The 19,111-nt window shown below is 36.5% G+C and overlaps 1 protein-coding gene across 3 annotated transcripts in view; it reads right to left on the bottom strand.

The window, feature by feature from the left end:
* adamtsl1 (ADAMTS like 1) overlaps window positions 1-19,111 on the bottom strand; it is a 132,013-nt gene that overhangs the window by 39,975 nt on the left and 72,927 nt on the right. For 2 of the 3 annotated variants that reach the window (XM_015377322.1, XM_015377323.1), the window contains exon 3: window positions 4,550-4,677. In XM_015377322.1, the coding sequence (XP_015232808.1) occupies window positions 4,550-4,677 (128 nt within the window). Of the gene's footprint in view, window positions 1-4,549; window positions 4,678-8,886; window positions 9,038-19,111 lie in introns of those variants that run through there. The other variant, XM_015377325.1, reaches the window with a different exon arrangement.

Here is a 19,111-nt window from a genome sequence, read left to right as displayed (position 1 = left end):
TACATTGTCTACACAATGGATTAAAACCCTCTAATAAAATCTTTATTCTCATTGAACATACCAATTTTTGAAAAGTTAAAAGAAAAGAAAAAAAAATTCAAACATCCCACCCTATCCAATTAAACTTAAGTATCAGTGACATACAGTAGGAGTTGGTTCCTCTTTCGTGCTCATCACCAGTCATGTGTAAGCAAATGTGTTGGACAATTAAGTTGGGACTGTTCTTATTAAATTGATGAAAAAGAATATTGCTTTTTTTTTTTTTTTAGCTTCATAAAGATTACATGGTTAAGTTTTTTCTCTTGCCATGGATCCACAGCACTCGTAAACGAGCCATGCCTTGGAGTTTTGTGATTAGGCAAGAGTCCTGTATGGATGGAGCTAATGAGGGCCAGATGATTAGTGTCCTAATCACCTCCAGCGTATTTTTGAAGTGGTAGTAAGTTGCGTGCACTGCCACTTGTGTGCATGTGTGTGTCAGTGTAAAGAAGCTGGAATTGGTTTGGAGGGTGTTACAGGCCCGTTTCCAGCATCTCCTGCCAACAAAAATCACTCACCCTCACACAAAGACACACATAAGAGGCCTTGTGCTGTTTTTTTTAATGACACTGTTATATCTGCCACCCCTGGCCAGACTACTGCTCCCTCATTCCCATGCAGCAGTGGGGTGGATCTGAGCCCGTTATGTGTAGCAACTGCCTAAGGACACATAGGTTTGTAAACAGATCCGCCTGGACCCTGATGAGTGCATACAGCTACTCCTATGCAATCACAGAAGGAGCCTAAACCCCATACACCTCTTAACACATCAACTGCTTTTACAACAGCCAGTAGCGCTCTGTGGTTCCCCTGACCATAAAAATGCTGGCTTGCCATGGATATCATGAACTACAGTCCTACACTGACCTCAGTGTTTACCATGAAGTACAGAAAGGTTCTGGCACTTTGAGCATGAGGTTTTGACAGTCTTGTGTTTCTTAGGGCTGTTTCTGTGTGCAGGCAAAGCAGATGGATTAATTGTTTGGGGGTGGGTGGGGTGCTGGCTACATATGGGAACTCGGCTGTGACCTTAAATACGATCTGTGCTGTTTTATCAATTTGTCTTTTAAACAGTTGAGATGTTTTATGATCTCACTGGCTGCTCCTGTCATTTGGCTGCTCCCTGCTGAACACCTCAGGCAGAGAAAAAGTGGTGAATTTAGCAGCAAAGCTCACTGGCTACCTTTTGGATGTGAGCAATAGATTCTGGGAACTGTAAAAAAGGAGGAATGTGATGAAGTCACTGCAATGCTATTTCTAAGCCTATAAATGTGACAATATTTCTATGGAAAACATACCCTCTCAGTCCTTTTGTTCAAGTTTCCCTTTTACCCATCAAACCCAGTTATAGTTAGCTACTATGGGAAGCGCATTTAACCTTAATCTTAAAGCTCAGCAGGCTACTCTAAAGATAGAGGAACAAAGTTACCTTTAGGGGTAAAGAGTATAATGACCATCGTAACAGTGCTTTGAAACATTTAAGCCCTTCAGTTTTTCTATTTATTTGTCACACTTGTGATTCAGATGACGAAACCAGTTTCTACACAGAAGAAGATCATCTAAGTAACATTAAAAACATTTTATAATCAGGATTTCTTTTCGTGATTGAAAAAAGTTTACATATCAACCTGGTCCAATGCGAAAAACTCTTTCGCAGCAACACCTGGCAGTAAACGTTTGCGACAACTGGCAAGGAGTGGATTGGAGGAAACTTGCCCCATCTTGCCCCCCTCTTTTTTCCGTTAACTAAGCGACAGTTTTTTTTTTTATTCTGCATTTCAACCCTTTTAAGGTTATGCCATGGGGTTTCTATCAAATATAAGTTAAGACTTTGCAAGGGCGTTCCAAAAACCTGCACATATTTCCTCTTTTTCTTTAGCGACTATTGAGCTGTGGATTAAATGGTGTGTCTTGGATCATTGTCCTGCCGAATAATCCAAGGTGTGCTAGTGTTTAATTTCTCTAACTGATGGCTGGACTTTATCCCTTGGTTTCATTAATTATGCCAGTTCAACTAGAGTCTACGAAAACAAACCAGCACTGGACCATTACACTACCACCAAAATATTTAAAGAGCAAATTGCAAGTAAAATTTCTGTCAAAATGTAAACTAGGTTTTGTGTAATGGATGAAACTGCTAAAAACTGCTTTTTTTTTAACAAGTTGCGTCATTTGGCGACACATCGGTCAGTCAAATAGTCCATGCTGCTGCAGCTTTGTGTGGAGACTAGGTAGTTAGCTTGTAGAGCAGACATTTAAATGAGCTTGGTACAAGTTTTTTTTTTATTTTGATCTGTTGTTTTGATGCTCTAATTTTGAGCAACAGGGTTTGTTTTCACCAGATATTTGGAGACAACAACCTACCTAGAAATTAAACTTTTATCCCATCTGTCAACAGAACAGGGTACGTTTTCACGGGTTTTTATAGGTCAGCAAGTCCTGCGAGGTTCACTGCTGTTCCACGATTTCTCAGCATGTTAAGGTGATTCATTTCATATGCCCATCACTGGTCGACAAAGCAAGTCCTTACAACTTGAACACAGCAGTGCTTTTTTTCTGGATAAAAGCTCCTCCCACCGCTACTGGGCTTCAAATCAGTTTTCCCAGAATAAAATATATTGTCTTAGCTTGGTATAGCGCAGAGGGAAAATGTCTACATTTGTTAATGATAGCTCAATCATGTTTTTGAGTTGTTCTTTTAAGGACTTAAGGTTGGATGTACATCTTTTTGAAATCATTTAGCCTACTTCATGTTGCCAGACAGGTTCTATTAAAGGGATTATTTATATACTATTTCATGAATAGTTCATCAAATCTAACAGCTTTAAAACTAATCTCTTAAACGGTGTCTGAAAAGACTTAACTAAACTTAGTTCTTCATTCTAACAGCAGAGGAAGGAGTGAAATAATTTTTTCTCATAGGGCAAATTCAGTTGGATTTCTTCCCTAAGTCTTCTTTTACTGTCCTTAGCTGCAAAAATGCAATTTAAAAGCAGATTGAAACTGCCTTTTTTCGTCTATTTTACTGACTAAAGCTAAATTTTATAACTCTTATACAAAACGTTTGTTGAAAGAAACTTTGTAACCCATGGTCCTTAATAAATGAAATAGGCGGGTAACAGAGCGTAAGAAGAATTGACTCACCCATGATCTCCACAAAAACATTAAAACATCAGTGAATCATTGTTATAGATAATAATCAATATATTGTTTTGCCAAGATCAAGAATTAATCATGGCTAATCTACTTTAAAGAAAAGTAGAAAGATTATTGTAGATGCTATGATATTTCCACTCAGCGTAACAATCCAACTGACCGAGAAAGTGAGCATGGACTGACTTGTGTTCTTTATGATCTTGACAAGAACACAGGAAGTATGTACTTAGGGAGAATGGGAGCATGCAGAAAAAACCTCTGAGAATTGGTACAGAAGCGTACTGGTAGAATCACCAGACACACGGCTCATCTGGACCTGCATTTCACCTCCTGTTTTTAATAGCCTCGAGATGATAATAAATAATATACATAATTTTATTTAGTAGGAATAATGGTTAAACTGTAAAACTAATTATACTTGTACTGAATATGCACACATACGCTATTAAAATGTTATTTAATCATGCTATAATTCTATGTTATCTCCGCAAATATTTAGTAAGTAACACAAAACAATTTAGTGACATCAATGCAAATCACATGGACATTTAGCTAAAATAAAACAAACAAACAAAAGAAAACGCCACTGGAGCCTGCAGTACTTCACACTGCCAATGCTATGAGAGGGTGCTGCTCCACTGCAGACAGTTTACATTAGCCCTGGCTGGGGTTAGCTTCAGAGGTCAGTTGGTTGCCAAGATCCTCTCAATATTGGACTCTTTTTCTTAAATTAAGCACTAAATCATTAAATGGGCCGTATGGTGAAGTTTAAAATTGTTGCCAAAAACTAACTGAAAACAGACTTTTAACTTAAAACTCTGCGCTCCGTAAATGCCGCCCTTAATGCCAGCTGCTTCCACAGTGCATGCTGGGGCAGTAGTCAGTCTGAAGAACGCACAAGTCTGCGCTGAGGCATTCTGGGTAAAGAAGGACGGGAGAGAAAAACATTTGTGGATTTTGTTTGTTCTCTGTCTTTGTGTTCTTGTAAATTGGAACAGTTCCAGGGGCTGAGGCCAGTCAGATTCTTTCTTCAGTTAGTTTAACAAAAGATATGACTGGTTCTCGAACATATTTACTTACTTATAGTAATTGTGACCCTTTAACAATTTTAAACCGAGACTACCAAGAAGATTTAAATCCCCCTGAAATAAAAAAACAAACAAATAGATTTTAAAGTGATAAGATGTAGATAATAAAATTTTTTTACATTGACTTTTATTTTCAGATCAGATTCCCTTCATATTTCCCCCATATTTGTGGAACATTTTAAGATTTTAACCACTACATAGAATAATATTTACTATAGCAATATAGTTTGGATTAAGACATAACTAAGACTACATGGCAACCTTACCTGGAGCTCAGACATCGTCTTAATGAGTAGGAAGCTCCTCCACCACACGTACGAGAGCACTCACTCCACGATCCCCAGGCATCCCACAGTGTGTCCTTATCTTCTTCTGATCGGGCCGTCCGTGAGCTCTACACAGCAGGGAAGAGTTTTTGCATGAGTGAATAGTCATGAACAACACCAAACACAAGAGTAGATACCTTATCAATCACTGGAATTGTGCAAATAGACCTCAATTTAGTGGGGGTTTCTTTTGATTTTATACCATAGTAGCCAACAAAGTATCAGATGAGGCTCTGATCACTTGAAGAATATCTTATAGAAAGAAATAAAATAAAAAAGCTAGCCTAAAATGGTATTAATAGACTTTTATATTAATAATAAATCTCTAACCTCTTGGCTTTTATTTAATAAAGAAAAAAGATTCAACTGAATTAGATTAGCCGGTGAAAAAAAAAAGACCTTATGTGACCATAAGAGAGAAAAATCTTGAGGCTTGCTTTGGATGAAGAAAATATTTTTTTTTTATAAAGTTCAGGCCACGCGTCTGTACCTCTCTGCTAATTGCATTTGGTTGTATTTGGCAGTGGGGTAAGGAATACTACAGCGGCACCCAAGACCAATATTATGAGAGGACAGGCACACGTCTCGGATATGAAATGACAGCCAGAAACAGAAGATCCTCTCTGTGTCATTCATCTTATCCTGTTCCAACTTTCCACTCAGATTCCTTAACTGAACCAACCATTCCTGCTTTCAAAAAGGATTTGTAATGTGCATTTTTAGAATAATCTGGATTATGTATGACTGCATATATTTATTATTGCATAGTTCTCTTTCGCGGGTTCTTGTAAAAAATTACAAAGCCAACTGAAAATGCATTATCTAAAACCTAATGCATTATCTAAAACCTAAGCTCAACTCAGGAAAACGTATATAGTTTGCTTTTATGATCAGGGACAGAGAAGTTTTAGCTGTACAATAGATGAAACTCTAGGAAAGAATTTATAAAGAAAGAATCGGAGCAAGCAGGTCCAGGCCAACATGAAACGTAGCTCAGAAGGCAGGAGGTGAGAACACATTAGTGCCGCTGAACCGTAGTTATTTGGGCTGTCAAAAGGAGAACAAGCACATATTAAAAGGTTTCCACATGGTAAAACTTAAGGAAGTTTCCAATGGGAATAATCCTGTAAAGAACAGTTGAACCTGGCACAAATCTAACACGTGATGATTTGATGGCTTCATCTCTAGAAACATGTGGTTCTTAGAATTTCATGTGCAACAATAGGAGGCCACTGAGACAGATACAGTCTACCTTGAAAGTTAGACCCCAAACTTACATTTTGAATAAACTGTATGGTGAGAATGGCATATATAAACTCTAGCTTATCCCTTTACGGTATTCATACTGCAATATTCTTTGACTATTGAGGGACTTTCGGTTGGATGAATCCCTGTTTTTTTGAAAGCATCTCTGGTCCAAATAAAGATTCTATATTTTAGTGAGGCGTTGCTACTGCAAATATGTTTATCAGCTTTTTGCTTTTTCAATAGTAAGGTCTCTGTGTCCAGTACTTCTAAGTTTAGGGTAATAAAGCGATTGGTATATTTATACTGTTACATACATGTCAAGTTTTGGATTTGAAAATACAGCAAAGTTTACGACATCTGCTTCGAACCGTCTGACTACCCTAGTCCAGTATCCATTATATTTTAAGATATGTGCATGAGAAACCAAAATTAAACCAATTGCAAACCAGATTAAGGTGATCAGCTTTTGCCTTGCAATGCTAGAGACAGTTCCGTATGGAGAGGCAGATCATGCTTTTTCTTAAAATATCATTTTATAATACAATAATACAGGAAATGTATGGGAGACAGGTAAAAATGTTTCACTATCCCCACAAGAATGGGAGACTTGACAGCTATGCAGCTATAACCTTAGGTTTCAGGAGGACAATTATACAGTTTTTACATTATTGGTTACTGCTTTCAAATGATGCATTAATTGTCTGCATTAACTTCCATCACTGACTTTGAGTTCACTCTATTTTTTCGTATTTACAAAGTTGCCCTCAGTCATGCATATCTCTTTAACTGGGACATCCTCATGGACATCAGGACATCGATAAAGCTAGTGTTCTATCTTCTCTTTCTATAAATGACACACTTGATTTTGTCTTTTTTGTTTATCCTCATCTCTTTTGTAGACAAGCAGTGATGGAGCAATTGCAGCTGATATGCTGTCATGGTGTGGATTTGGAGGAGGGTTTGATGCAAAATCAGTGAATAAATGCAATTGGCTTGGCTTCCTTGCAAAGGAAACTTACTAGTTTGAATAATGAGCAGTTTCATTAGTTCACAGGGATGAAATTAGAATGTAGGAGTTTGAATTTGTCAGCATTAAAATATATTTCTAAGGGATATGCATTTATTTTAATTAGATTAGATACATTAAGTTTAGACAAGGCTTTTTTAAGCGCTAAAACCCCACATACTTTGACTTTTGTAGACAGGGGTTAAATATTTAGACGTAAAATGATTTATGCTCACTGACCTAAAGAACACTTATCTGAGCTCACACACACAGTTCTTACGTTTAATGCTTGAGAAGTTATTTAGACCTCTTTGGGCCATTTTTTTCCAATGGAATGGCACTGTATTTCATCAGTGAAGATAAATGGAGCTAACAAAGGAAAGCAGATAGAATTCAGTAATACTCCGCTGATTATTTTCTTTGGGTCCTGGTAGCAACAACATCCAAGCACTCCAGAAAATGAGAAAAGGTGGTGGGGTTCACATTATTAAAAAGTGCGTGGGGACTGATATAAATGCTTGTCAGCGCTCATGACGCCTGAGGAACAGCAGAGGCGGATGGCGAGTACTAAACAAAGTCAGCAGAGCATTTAGGCAAACATGTAGGCAACGGCGGTACTTTCTCCGGGAGCCAACTATTTCACTGTTTGGATCATGGTAAATAAACACAGGCAGTGCACTGGGCAGCCCGTTTCCTCACTACCTTAACTCTCCTTTGAAAAGCAATCAGGGAATTTTTCACTCAATTACAAACTAAAAGCTGCGTGCGGGGGTGTAACAAGGCCAGTGAGGGGAGAGAAGGGGAAGTAGATGAAGGATGGAAGGGATAAAGATGAACTTGTTTGGCTCACTGCTCTTCTATTGTTCTTGATGAAAAAAAGACAAGTTCGCTCTTTGAAGAACAATTCCTCTGGTGCTAGGTTTTGAATAGATAACCACATATAGTCACATTTGGCACCTATGTTGCTTCAATAAATCCAGGTGGATTTTTTCACAGTGTTGAGTTCACCACCTTTAGCATCAAAATAGGACTAATGTCACTTGCTTCTATGCATCCTCTTTTAAGAGGCAAATTAAATAAACGCATTAATGCAATGTGGCTTTAATGTCACGATAGTTTACTCAAAACGCAGAGCAAACATGACTTTTTATTTTATTTGATTTTTTTTTACATTTTGGTTGCTTTTTTCCTCAGATAAGAGTATATTTATGAGGATCAGAACTACTTGCAGTGTGTGCTTGTATTAGTACTGAACAGGGAAACAAAACGGAAAACCCAAAAGAAATCCTTACAAGAAAAATAAAGAGCTTCAATCTTAGCATGCAAGAACATCCAATGAGTGATTTAGGGGGAAATGAAGACTTTTTCACAGTCTTGCATGAGGCCAAACAAATACTCCTATTAAGAAAAAAATTATGAAGAGCATGACAAATTCACAATGATTCATTTGAATGCAATCATATAATAGATCACAACAGGTAAGAGTTAACTAAGAAATAACTAATAAATAAAACCTTAAGAACTATTACCACCTTTTAAAGATTTGGTTATGAAAGTCATACTTTGGAGGCTAAACATTAAGATATGGGGAGTAAGTTAAGCCTTATACAGCACTGTACAGCCAAGCAATGTGTTCAGCAGTGACAGGCAGGCTCTGTTTAAGACACCTGTCAACAGCTGAGGCTAAGTAGATTTTCCCTTGAAGATGGAAAACTCCTGCAACAAGGAAAAGGAAACCTGACTCTGAAGGCTTCTTTAGCAGACTGTGTAAATATACAAATCATTTCTTTTTTTAGTCAGAAGGATATAGGATATGTACACATCTGCTTAAGTCTTTGTCATATATGACTCTGAGTAGTCACTGTATGTAACAGAGAGCCCAAGATAAAAAAAAAAAACATGCAGAATGTTATTCTGAGTTGGATATAATTAGTATTTTACCTATTTTATGATATTTATCATAGCAGGAAATTTTAAGAGCAAAAATATAAATAAAAAAAAAATAGACAAAAAGGTCCAGTACCAGAATAAGAAGAGCTGTCAACAGCAACTTGGAAGCTGAGGGGTCCAGCTTCATGTCGTCTCAGGGTGTGATTTGCTGTTTCGAGCTCAGCAAATGTGAATCCGATGCTTGCTGCTCTCCTCTCTGACTCACTCCCTGTGTCCTCCCTGCCTGCTCTCTCCACTCTGGCTCTCTGAAGCATTTCCTCAGGAGTAACATGTGGAGTGGGAGGGAGGGGACTGGGAGCCTATCATTTTTGTGAGCACTGTGTGTGAAAGTTTGGGGGGAAAACAGCCGGTGAGGGGGAAGTGAATCCGTACTTTGAGAAATCATGTTTTGGCACCCAGAGCCAATCGGTGAATAGACCTCGGTCAAGCATAGAAATACAAATAAAGGAGCCAGGTCAGCTGCAGATTTACACTTTCACACTAATGTGTTGACAGTGGGGGGAGTAGCCTGGAGCTGCTCTGCTTTGTAAAAGCATTTATTCCCAAATAACCTCTTTATATTTTGTCATATTACAATTTCAAACTGAAATAACTTGCTTATAGGGTTCAGATAATTGTAAAAATTATTTTCACTAATGCTCATCTGAAAAATGTGGTCAAAGTTCTCATATTTGGTCTATATGCAAAATACTGTACTGGGAGAGAAATCCATCAACCCGAACCCCTTTTGAAACACGGTGATGCTTTATTTTATCATGCAGTGGGGATGAGGATATTTTGAAGAAGCTTCAATCAGGATTAGGGTATAAAAATGATCCCAAGATTTTAATATCTAACAGAGCTCTTTTCAACACAACAACCAAACCAGCCAAAACTATTATTCTAGCACTTCTTAAATCTGGCCTCTATGGAGGAGGGAAAGCCACATAAAGTCCTGTTAGCTGTTGGTGACAATTGTTAATATACTGTAGCTAATATGAAGAAGATGATCATCATAAAAGCTTTTTCGCCTATATTTAAATTGCTCTGCAATGAAATAACAGTACATTGCAATTTGCACTAAACACCTACCTACAGTATTGTGGTAATGGCAGTATCATGCTGTGGGGATGAGGAGCTTCAACAGGATGTGTTCTGTAGCTGGTTAAAGTTTACAAAAATCATGACAAAGCAAAAGTGTTTTTAAGTATTGACAAAGCAGGGACAGAACAGAAATGCATGCCACACTTTTCAGATTTTCATTCTGAAAAACATAAAAAAAGAGCTATATTCCTGCCACTCTACAATACACAATCTATGATGGTTTATCTCATAAAATCTTAATAAAATATGCTAAATATTAGGGATGTAACATGTCAAATTGCAAAATTTGTCTTAGGGATTATATGAACCACTTTTTTTTTTTTTTTTTACCACTACGGTTCACAAGATTTCAGATTTCTTTCTCATGTTTTTGATATTTTAGCTCACTTTACATCGACTCCATTGCTCTGCCAATCCTGTCATGTCAGCGTTTCTTATTTCCCTTTTCACCTGAAAGGTTTTGCTCTGTCTTTTTTACCAGCTCTCTTACATTTTTCAACCATTTCAAACACACACCCAAACAGAAAAAAAAAGCTCTAGTGTACTTTTCTTACAAATCGCTTTATGTCTCCAGGCAGGAAAAGAGAAGGAGACACACATTTGGCATTGCATTTACAAATCCAGACTGGGTTTGTCTTTCCCACCGGGGTACGACTGAGAGTCCCATGTAAATCAGATGACATGGTCTGGTCGCAGAAGCTATCGAGATATACCTTTTTTATGAGCTGAACGTCTGTCTCAATAGAGCCTTTCATAACATCTGGCAGTTTAAGTCACAGTGAACATGTATGCTGTGAAAGTGGGGAACGAGCCAGGTGTACCCTGGAGGGACAAACCCTCTGGTTACAGAGAGAGGGGGGGGGGGGGGTTAAGATGGACAGCTTTTGGCACAGAGGGAATATGCCATACAGTGAGTGGCTTTCATTTCTCTAGGCAATAGGAGGACACAAAAAAGTCAAATATGAAACAGAACATTTAAATAAAGCAGTTAAATTTACTGCCAACCCACTGGTGCTCCTTGATGAGAGTCACAAGGTAGTAGGCTTTAACAGGGGCCTTCTGCAGCAACGTTCCAAATACAATAAAAACGTTCCAAATCAGGAATCCCAAATAAAACACCAAAATCGAAAGCCACATAATTTGAATCAATTAAGGCTTTGTGGAATGTGTGGCACTGCAAAGCAAACAGCGGGTGAACGTAATCACCACATTGCAGCAGACAGCTGAGCCGATACACACTCTCTTGCGCACACACATAAAGCCATACAGTCAGTATGAGGCCTGCTCTGTAAGATTTATCAGACGGGGGGGTATGCAAGTTGTCTAAATAGGGGAGTTATCCAAAACACACACTTTACTAGGCAATTAACACTAATATTATGCACATTTTTCCAGGTCAACAGAAAGGTCACACCCCCTTATTCTGGCTTGATCCATAACCTTCTGATGTTTACTTTTGTAGGAAATCCTTCTCGTATCTGCATGTGTGCGACTATTAAAATAAACCGAGGGAATCCTGATGTGTGCCCCCCCCCCGATTACAAAACCAAACACACAGGGAGGAAATTAATGTGTTTGACTGACACTGGTTCTCAAACTGCTCCGATACCACAGTGCTGTTGGCAGTGACCTCTAGACAGTTTAAACAATAATCCATGAAGAGGATGAGGTGAGAAAAAAAATACACAAGATAATCTGGGGTTATTTGACACGAGGAAAGGGATGATATTAGGTTTCATAAGGAAGCGAAGCATGCACGAGGTTTGGGATAACTGTGGAAATAATCTACCGTAGACAAACGATCCAGTGTTTTAGCAAAAAGTTTTCCCTTATTAGCACTCAAGACGGTTCTAGTTTCTGGCTTTTCTTATATCAACACACACAAAAAAAAAGACAACTAAGAGGTGAAACCAGAAAGTAAGCAGATGGACTGTAAACAAACCCAACATTTGACCCAGAGCTTCTCTTTAATTTGACATCAACTGACAGTATGTTTATCGAAATCATGATTCTCACCGTGACTTAAGTTTACTCTTCAGTTAGCATGTGGTTTGTGGGTACAGCATAATTTGGGCTTCCATTTCCAAAACAGCAGAGGTTATCAATTGAGAAGACGCTGATCAAAAACATCTGGAAGTGAAAAAGTTCGACTCTGAATTGAAATCCAAAGTTGTTGTTTTTTTAAGTTAACCATATCAAACCCAAATTATTTCCTGTATTTGTTTCTTTAGGTTGTATGTGTGATATTCAGTAGGAAAAATGGTAGAGAAAGGTGATCAAGTTGACTGGCCATGACTGGTAAGACCAGTCAGAAGCAAAAGACTCACATATTTTAGTGACCAGTGAAGCGTTGAGTTTAATCATAGCAGGAATAAAAAAATAGAAGCTTCACACACTTATGTCAAACATTTTGCCATCATTAGGTGTTCAACTAATTCTCTACTTTATTCTTTTTGGAATCTGTGATGAATTAATCTTTGAGCCAACCTGTTCATATTATCTTACCGTTTATGACTGACAGCTGTTTTAAAATGATCCTGTTTCTAACCATATCCCTTTAGATATCAAGCTTTTAGCATATAGACTCCACCTCAGACAGTGTTTCAAATCCTTTAACGCGGTGCTTCATCAATAGACTGTAAGATGATCTGGAATATTTAAAATAATTTTCATTATTGTGATGATTTGTAGCAAGTAAAATTAGCACAGGCTCTTCTCCTAAACTGCGTTGGTGTTGGTCGACAAATCTATTTAACTACTCGAGAGTACAGCTATCTATGTTATTGTATTCCTCTAAAAACTTTCGTTTATCATGGCAAGGGAAAAATCTAGCAACTTCTTCCTAGCGTTCAATGAGACTTTAAGGATATCCAACATAAATGTATATCGTTTTACACTTTTCAACAAGCTCCTTCCTGTATTTAGTCTACTAACCACGGAGTTGGTACTAGTAGACACAGCACATATAAGAGCTAACAGCTCAAGCAAATAATCTGTTTCTGACCACCTTTTTTTTGGCTTAGAGTCCCTAATTTATGTTGCTGTTGCAGGAAAATCTTCATCTTTTTTTATGCAATAATGTAAGAAAAATAGAAAAGATCCAACTTTATTCAGGGTCCCATTGTACCAGACACAGTGGTCCATGTGTTCTATCACATGGGTCAGATGGGCATAGGGAAACGGCCACGGACTTTAGAATGGATCACTCATTCATTTCTTCCTTTTTACCAGCTATACACACTTATGTCAGTTCCCTTTACAATTTCACATGTTGCAAAGAACAAAACAAAATCATTTCCAGAGGAAGCATTTAACTTTTAACAATAACTACATTTTTGTCTGGATTTTTTTCCTTCTTTTTTTTTAAATTCACTTAGGAAACGATAAAATAATATTATGAATGTGGATAAAAATCTTTGATGAACGATTTACCATAATTTAATGTCTGAGTAAAAGGCCAGGAAAATTTATGACTTCTTGTATGGTGCATTTAAGCAACTTTATTCTAGGAGATGATGTAAAGTAAAACACTAAGATGTTAAATAAATAGAATTAAGAAACCATTGAGAAAATGTAGACTGTATAATTTACTTTTAAACAGTGTTGAGTTAACATGTAGTGCATAATTTCCCTCATATAGCTTATTCCTTGAGCATCCTTTTATTCTGTTCCGACTGTTCATTGGTTCTCTGTTTGCTTTTTCAACTTTTATTTTTTGTGTTTAGGGGGATGTTTTTTTCAGTAATTTGTGTTTTTTATGGGCAGACCACTTTATTCAGTCTTCCAGATTTTGATCCAAATTAAACTTAGACTTTAGACTTACACAACATTTATTGTAATTTTGTATACAAAAAGTGTATTAAATAAAATGAAATTTGTTTTGTACATGTCTCGTGACGTTCCCATTTTCTTAAAGTACAGCCGTGTTCACATGTAAACATTATGGGAGAAAAAAACATGGTGCAAAAAAAACGCATTGATATGGGCAGTTTGATGCCGAATCTGTGACATGATTTTCAGTTTTTTCAACATTCAGCTGTCTGATGGCGGTGGGGACGAAATTAAATTGTCAGTTTAGTTGTGTTTCCAAGTCCTTTGAACCAAAATCTGCCTATATCAAAAAAATATACAATTCTGCAAAGAATTAGGACGTAAAAAAGGAAAGAAAAAAAAAATGTACACAAAAAAGGCACACAAATATTTTCTACATAAAGAAATAATGGAGAAACTGAATTGGAAGGCAGAACAAATAGAAGAAAGTTAACAAATCAGCGCTAAAGTGTGGGAAGACCATACAGAAAGTAAGCCTAGATGACATTACAAACTGCGGAGCTATGGAGAAGACCAAGGGAGGGGTCCGTGGACCTTTTAACCCCAGAGTGTTTAACAAGAGAGAAGATGTTTATGGTAAAGCTACTTTACTTAAAGGGGTAGTTTATGAGTCCAAACCAGGATTATATGGAAAACAGTTGTTAAAGTCAGGTTAAGAAGAAATATGAAGAACAGTTAGAATCAGATGGGTAACATGCCAGGAAAGAAAACCAGAAATCTGATGTGGATTTCAGCGACCCTAGAGCACATTTTGCACAAAATATCTATAGATAAAATGGCATTGTGTGGTGTCTAAAACAAAAACTAAAATGGAAAAGTTAAAGAAGAAAAGTGATGGACATAGCTGATATATTGGCATGTAATTGCACGTATCAACCGGGAAAATAAAGCCACACTTTCTACATCAGACTTACCACATTGTTGGCTTAGGCTACATCTGGACATGACATGGCAGGCTAACAGTGTCCAGATGCCACACATATCTGTCATACATACAGAAAAGGACTTTCTAATATAAAAAAGAGCATTAAAAAGATAGGGTAGTAGGGTTGAGTAGGACATATATGAAGAAAAGAGGCATTCATAAAATGAAATGGAGATGATTGAAATGGGTTTATAAGAAAGGCAGCCATTTTTGTGATGTTTCAAGGGTAATAAAAAAATGAGATTATATGAATGTGCAAGTGGATCCTCAGATGTGGATACCAGACAAGATGTAATGAATGTTGAAGCAGCTCAACAGCCAATTATGCTATTTAAAGAATAAGGTAAGAAAACCATAAGCTAAACATCAAGTTTTGATCCAAAGAAAATAACCTAACAAACATGGTAAGGTCAAAACTCATGTATGATAAAGGAGAAGCTCTCTGGTCACAATTTTCCAGTTCAACCAGGTTTACCTTCCAAGCAGCAAATATTTAACTGATCCTTTTATATACTCTCCATTAAAAAAAGGGTCAAATTAAAGAGTCAACACATTATGAGGCGATGACCTAAGCAAACAGTCTTAGAGTTCTCAGAATGAAAGACAAATGAAGCTTAAGTTACTGGTGAACAACATTAAGGTGAACTTAAGAGCCCAAAACATTGGCTCTCAGGCAAAGACTTAAATGATTCAAGTGAGTTTAATGTAAGCCTCCCACCACCCCCACACTTGAAACCAACATAGGTTTTTGTCTTGATTTACACCAAAGTCATTGTTTAAAAAGCTCACCGGGCCACAGTATTAAATGTTTTACCAGGACAAGGATTTTACGAGTTGCAGCTGAAAACCAACTGCTTTTCCTCTCATTACCAAAAAAAAAAAGGATTAAAATTGAGATTTGCATCTGTGATGATCAGCTTATAGAAGGGACAGACAGTTAAAAACGTTATAATATTCCCTCTATTCTTTATCATTTTCAATGTTTAGGATCTAACCTTTACCCTTCATCCCCTCCACATCCCTTTAAAGCAGATGTTTCCTTTTATAATTCATTCATTCTGATTGTTTATGGGCTGTTCTGCTGGATAGCTGTGTCTCACAAGTGATGGAAACATTTCCTTTTCTAATTTGTGAGTGGGAGGATGAATAGTACTGCATGTACGAGGAAAAGTTATCTACTCAGGGGAGAGACTGATATCCCATTGTGGTCTTTAGGAACGAAGTCAAGCTCTTATTTAACTTCTTCAGTGTTGAAGAGGAGACATTTATTCTATCTGAACCTCTGTGCCAAAACATTTAAAGTGTGGATCAAGATGAAATCATTTGTTTCTTGAGTCTATACAGTAAGGCATTCCTTTGGATCAACTCGTGAGCTTATGCTTGAAGTCTTAAATTAACCAAAGTAGTGTGGTTTGCTGCATATCAAGCAATCGTTAATTTGTACCTGCCTGGTTGACATTTTCTTTAGACAATGAAGGATATTTAATTTTTCTAAATTCTACTTTTATTGTACTAAAACAAAGGCATTTAAATAGTGCAAATGACATCATCTAGAAGCTGAAAATAACTTAAATATTGTGTTTAGTCAAGGGCTAGAACATGCAATCTGTTTACTTATATCCAAAGAGTTTAAGACAAAAACGATAATAAAATGCAAGTGAATTCATAGGAACATGAACATTTATTTGCAGATTTCATAAGCATAATATTCTAGAAGAAAGTATAAATTATTACACCAGTTATTGATGAATTAATACAAAGTTTCTGGTTAAAAGTGCAAAATAGAAGTCGGAGGGGAAGAAATGACATCACGTGTCTGAAATCATGCAAATCAGTAGAGGGCTATTGCTTTTGTTGTACAGGGACTGGGCAGCCCTTAAAAAATGAAAACACTCTGAAAAAATGACCTGGGAGAAATTAGTTGCTGAGTTGGGGCATGAAAATAAATGTATAATCGCTAAAAATATAAATTGAAAGAATCTTTGATTTTTCCAGCAGGAATTAGAACATCAAAATCTGCCAATTTAGATGCAAGAATTTTGCGGTAAACCATATAACTAACTAGTTCTAGATCTAGACTGTTGGAAAAAATATATAAACCTGATGGTAACTTTAAACTCTTTATAGAAAATGTAATAATAAGAGGTAAGCTAAGAATACTCTGTCTTATTAAAAACGGGTTACTATAATATTCATAGCGTAGTATTTTATAAATGTTTGTACTCTTTATATTGATATAATGAGAAAGCCAGTAACCACAATGTGCTCCCACCTGAGTATTCCCCTTAAAACCTTAGAGCCTCCACAGTGGAGAGTGGGGATACACCAAGTAATTAAGAATCGGTGATGACATTTACTGCTTCCTCAAACCGCCACTCACATGTCCTGAGCACCCAGCTTTTCCCCATCAGCAAATGTTTTAGCAGCTTTTCCTGTGAACGCACAGGCAAACCTGTCAGCGTTCCACTGCAGCAGGAACTCCACCACCTCTGATCTAAATTCCACATATTCCACACCCCTTCCCTCAGCCATCACAGCAACTATGACATTTTCCAAGAGGAGAGGATGGGTATAAATTAGCTAAGGAAAGTGGGTGGAGTTGGTTGTGTAGGACCTCCATGGTGGGCTTTAAGAAAAGAAAAAGAAAAAAAAGGGTTAAGGACCTGCATTCAGGTCTGGGCACACATGATACAGCAACATGACTTATTTATGGCCTAGCCAGCACAAAGTTAATCCCTTGTGTTTCAATTCGCAGACCACACTGTTGCCGCATCACCTGGGAATAAAGTTTTGCCAAGATTTTATAGCGTTTTGCAAAGATCATGGTTTTTGGCAAGTGCGTAGGAGGTCTATATTTAATGCAACTCAACAGCTTGCTGTTAAAATTGCTTAACATTATTTCATTGTAGAGATATGTTAGTCATATTTTGTTATTTCTGCACGTTAAGATGCAATGTAATTTGAACTACTGTAAATTTAAAAAAGAAAAAATAAATGTTTTTGACAAAGAAAACATTGAAAATGTTCCCATCTGCAATAGAGTTTCACTTCAGATCATTTCAGACTTTCAGGTTATTGCATCTTTTTTCAGAGATAATCCTCCAACTATTTGGGAATTGTAGTGCAATTACTACCACCTTAGAAGAGGTATTTTTCAGAGTTACAAAAAGACATAATTACCTTTTGGAAAACACTTAATAATCCATTGTATAGTTGGACAAATCTAGATCAGTGTTTTATATTCTACTTTTGAGGGGTTAGAACATACTTTGTGTAGTTAATTAGAATTTTGTGAGTATTTATGCACCAGTTTATCTCTAAAGATTCAAAATATATATTCTGTGAGCACTGCAGTGCGAGGTATGCTATTTTCAATAATTCATTGGTTTAATAACTCTGTGTTTCCCTGAATTTGTGGTAAAGCTCAGTGCCAATTTATATATTACATTACAATTAAGAATTGTTGAAAAATAATTAAGACCTAAGACCACTTGGATCGGGAAAAAAAGAAGTGAAAACACAAGAGCCTTTTTATAAGAACACATGTTCACTCTTTGCTTCCTGTGAAACTAAACAGAGGGCATCACTGCTCCATTGGGGCTTGTTCGCATTTGACATACATCCTGCTCTTGTCATCTGTCTCCATAAATTTCTTACTGTCAGAAGGGTTAACTGGTTCTGGTTTCCATGCACTCCTCTTATTAAATCAGAGTTGACTTACATGCATGCTTGTTAACTGGCTTAGTAGTTGGGGCATAGAATGAGTTTTAGTAAAGTAAAACTAAATAGTGAATCCTTACCACTGGTCATTTATAAGAAATAATCATCAAAGGTACATTTTAATGACAAATAGAAATAGCTAATTATTTATCTGAACTCCTCTTACCCTAGTTTCTTTTCCTATATTTACATATGAGTTAAGTTCAAGTTTAAAGTTCTTGAAGAAAAAGCTATTCATTTTAACCTTCAAAATGTGCTTTTGTATTTTTCCTTTTTTTGTGCCAATAAAGTCTGAAAAGAATTTACAACAATTTCCCCTTAGACCACAGGTGGGGTCTTGAAATAATTTTAATAATAATTGCAATATGAGCCATGAGAAGTATGGAAGGCCCAAAGTGACAAGCTTAAAAAAAGAAAAAAAAATACTAAAATAAACAAATGTCCTGTAAAATATCCAATCTGGCTATTAAATGTAATTAAATTATTTAAAACAGTATTTCAATACCAAATAAATAATGACATAATGAATGTATCATTATATATATATAATACAGCTTGAATAATGACATTAAATAACTCAATGTATATTACTTAAAATCTGATCAATTCACCATATTTTAAAATAAAAATAAAGACAAAACTTTAAAGAAATATTGTATTATTAAAGTAGTTGCTTATATATATATATATATATATATATATATATATATATATATATATATATATATATATATATATA

The sequence above is a fragment of the Cyprinodon variegatus genome, unplaced genomic scaffold (genome assembly GCF_000732505.1).
Source record: "Cyprinodon variegatus isolate N-32 unplaced genomic scaffold, C_variegatus-1.0 Scaffold151, whole genome shotgun sequence".
Classification (NCBI taxonomy): Eukaryota; Metazoa; Chordata; class Actinopteri; order Cyprinodontiformes; family Cyprinodontidae; genus Cyprinodon; species Cyprinodon variegatus.
The sequence above is the reverse complement of the archived record's forward strand: the minus strand, read 5'-3'. Positions and strand labels throughout refer to the sequence as shown.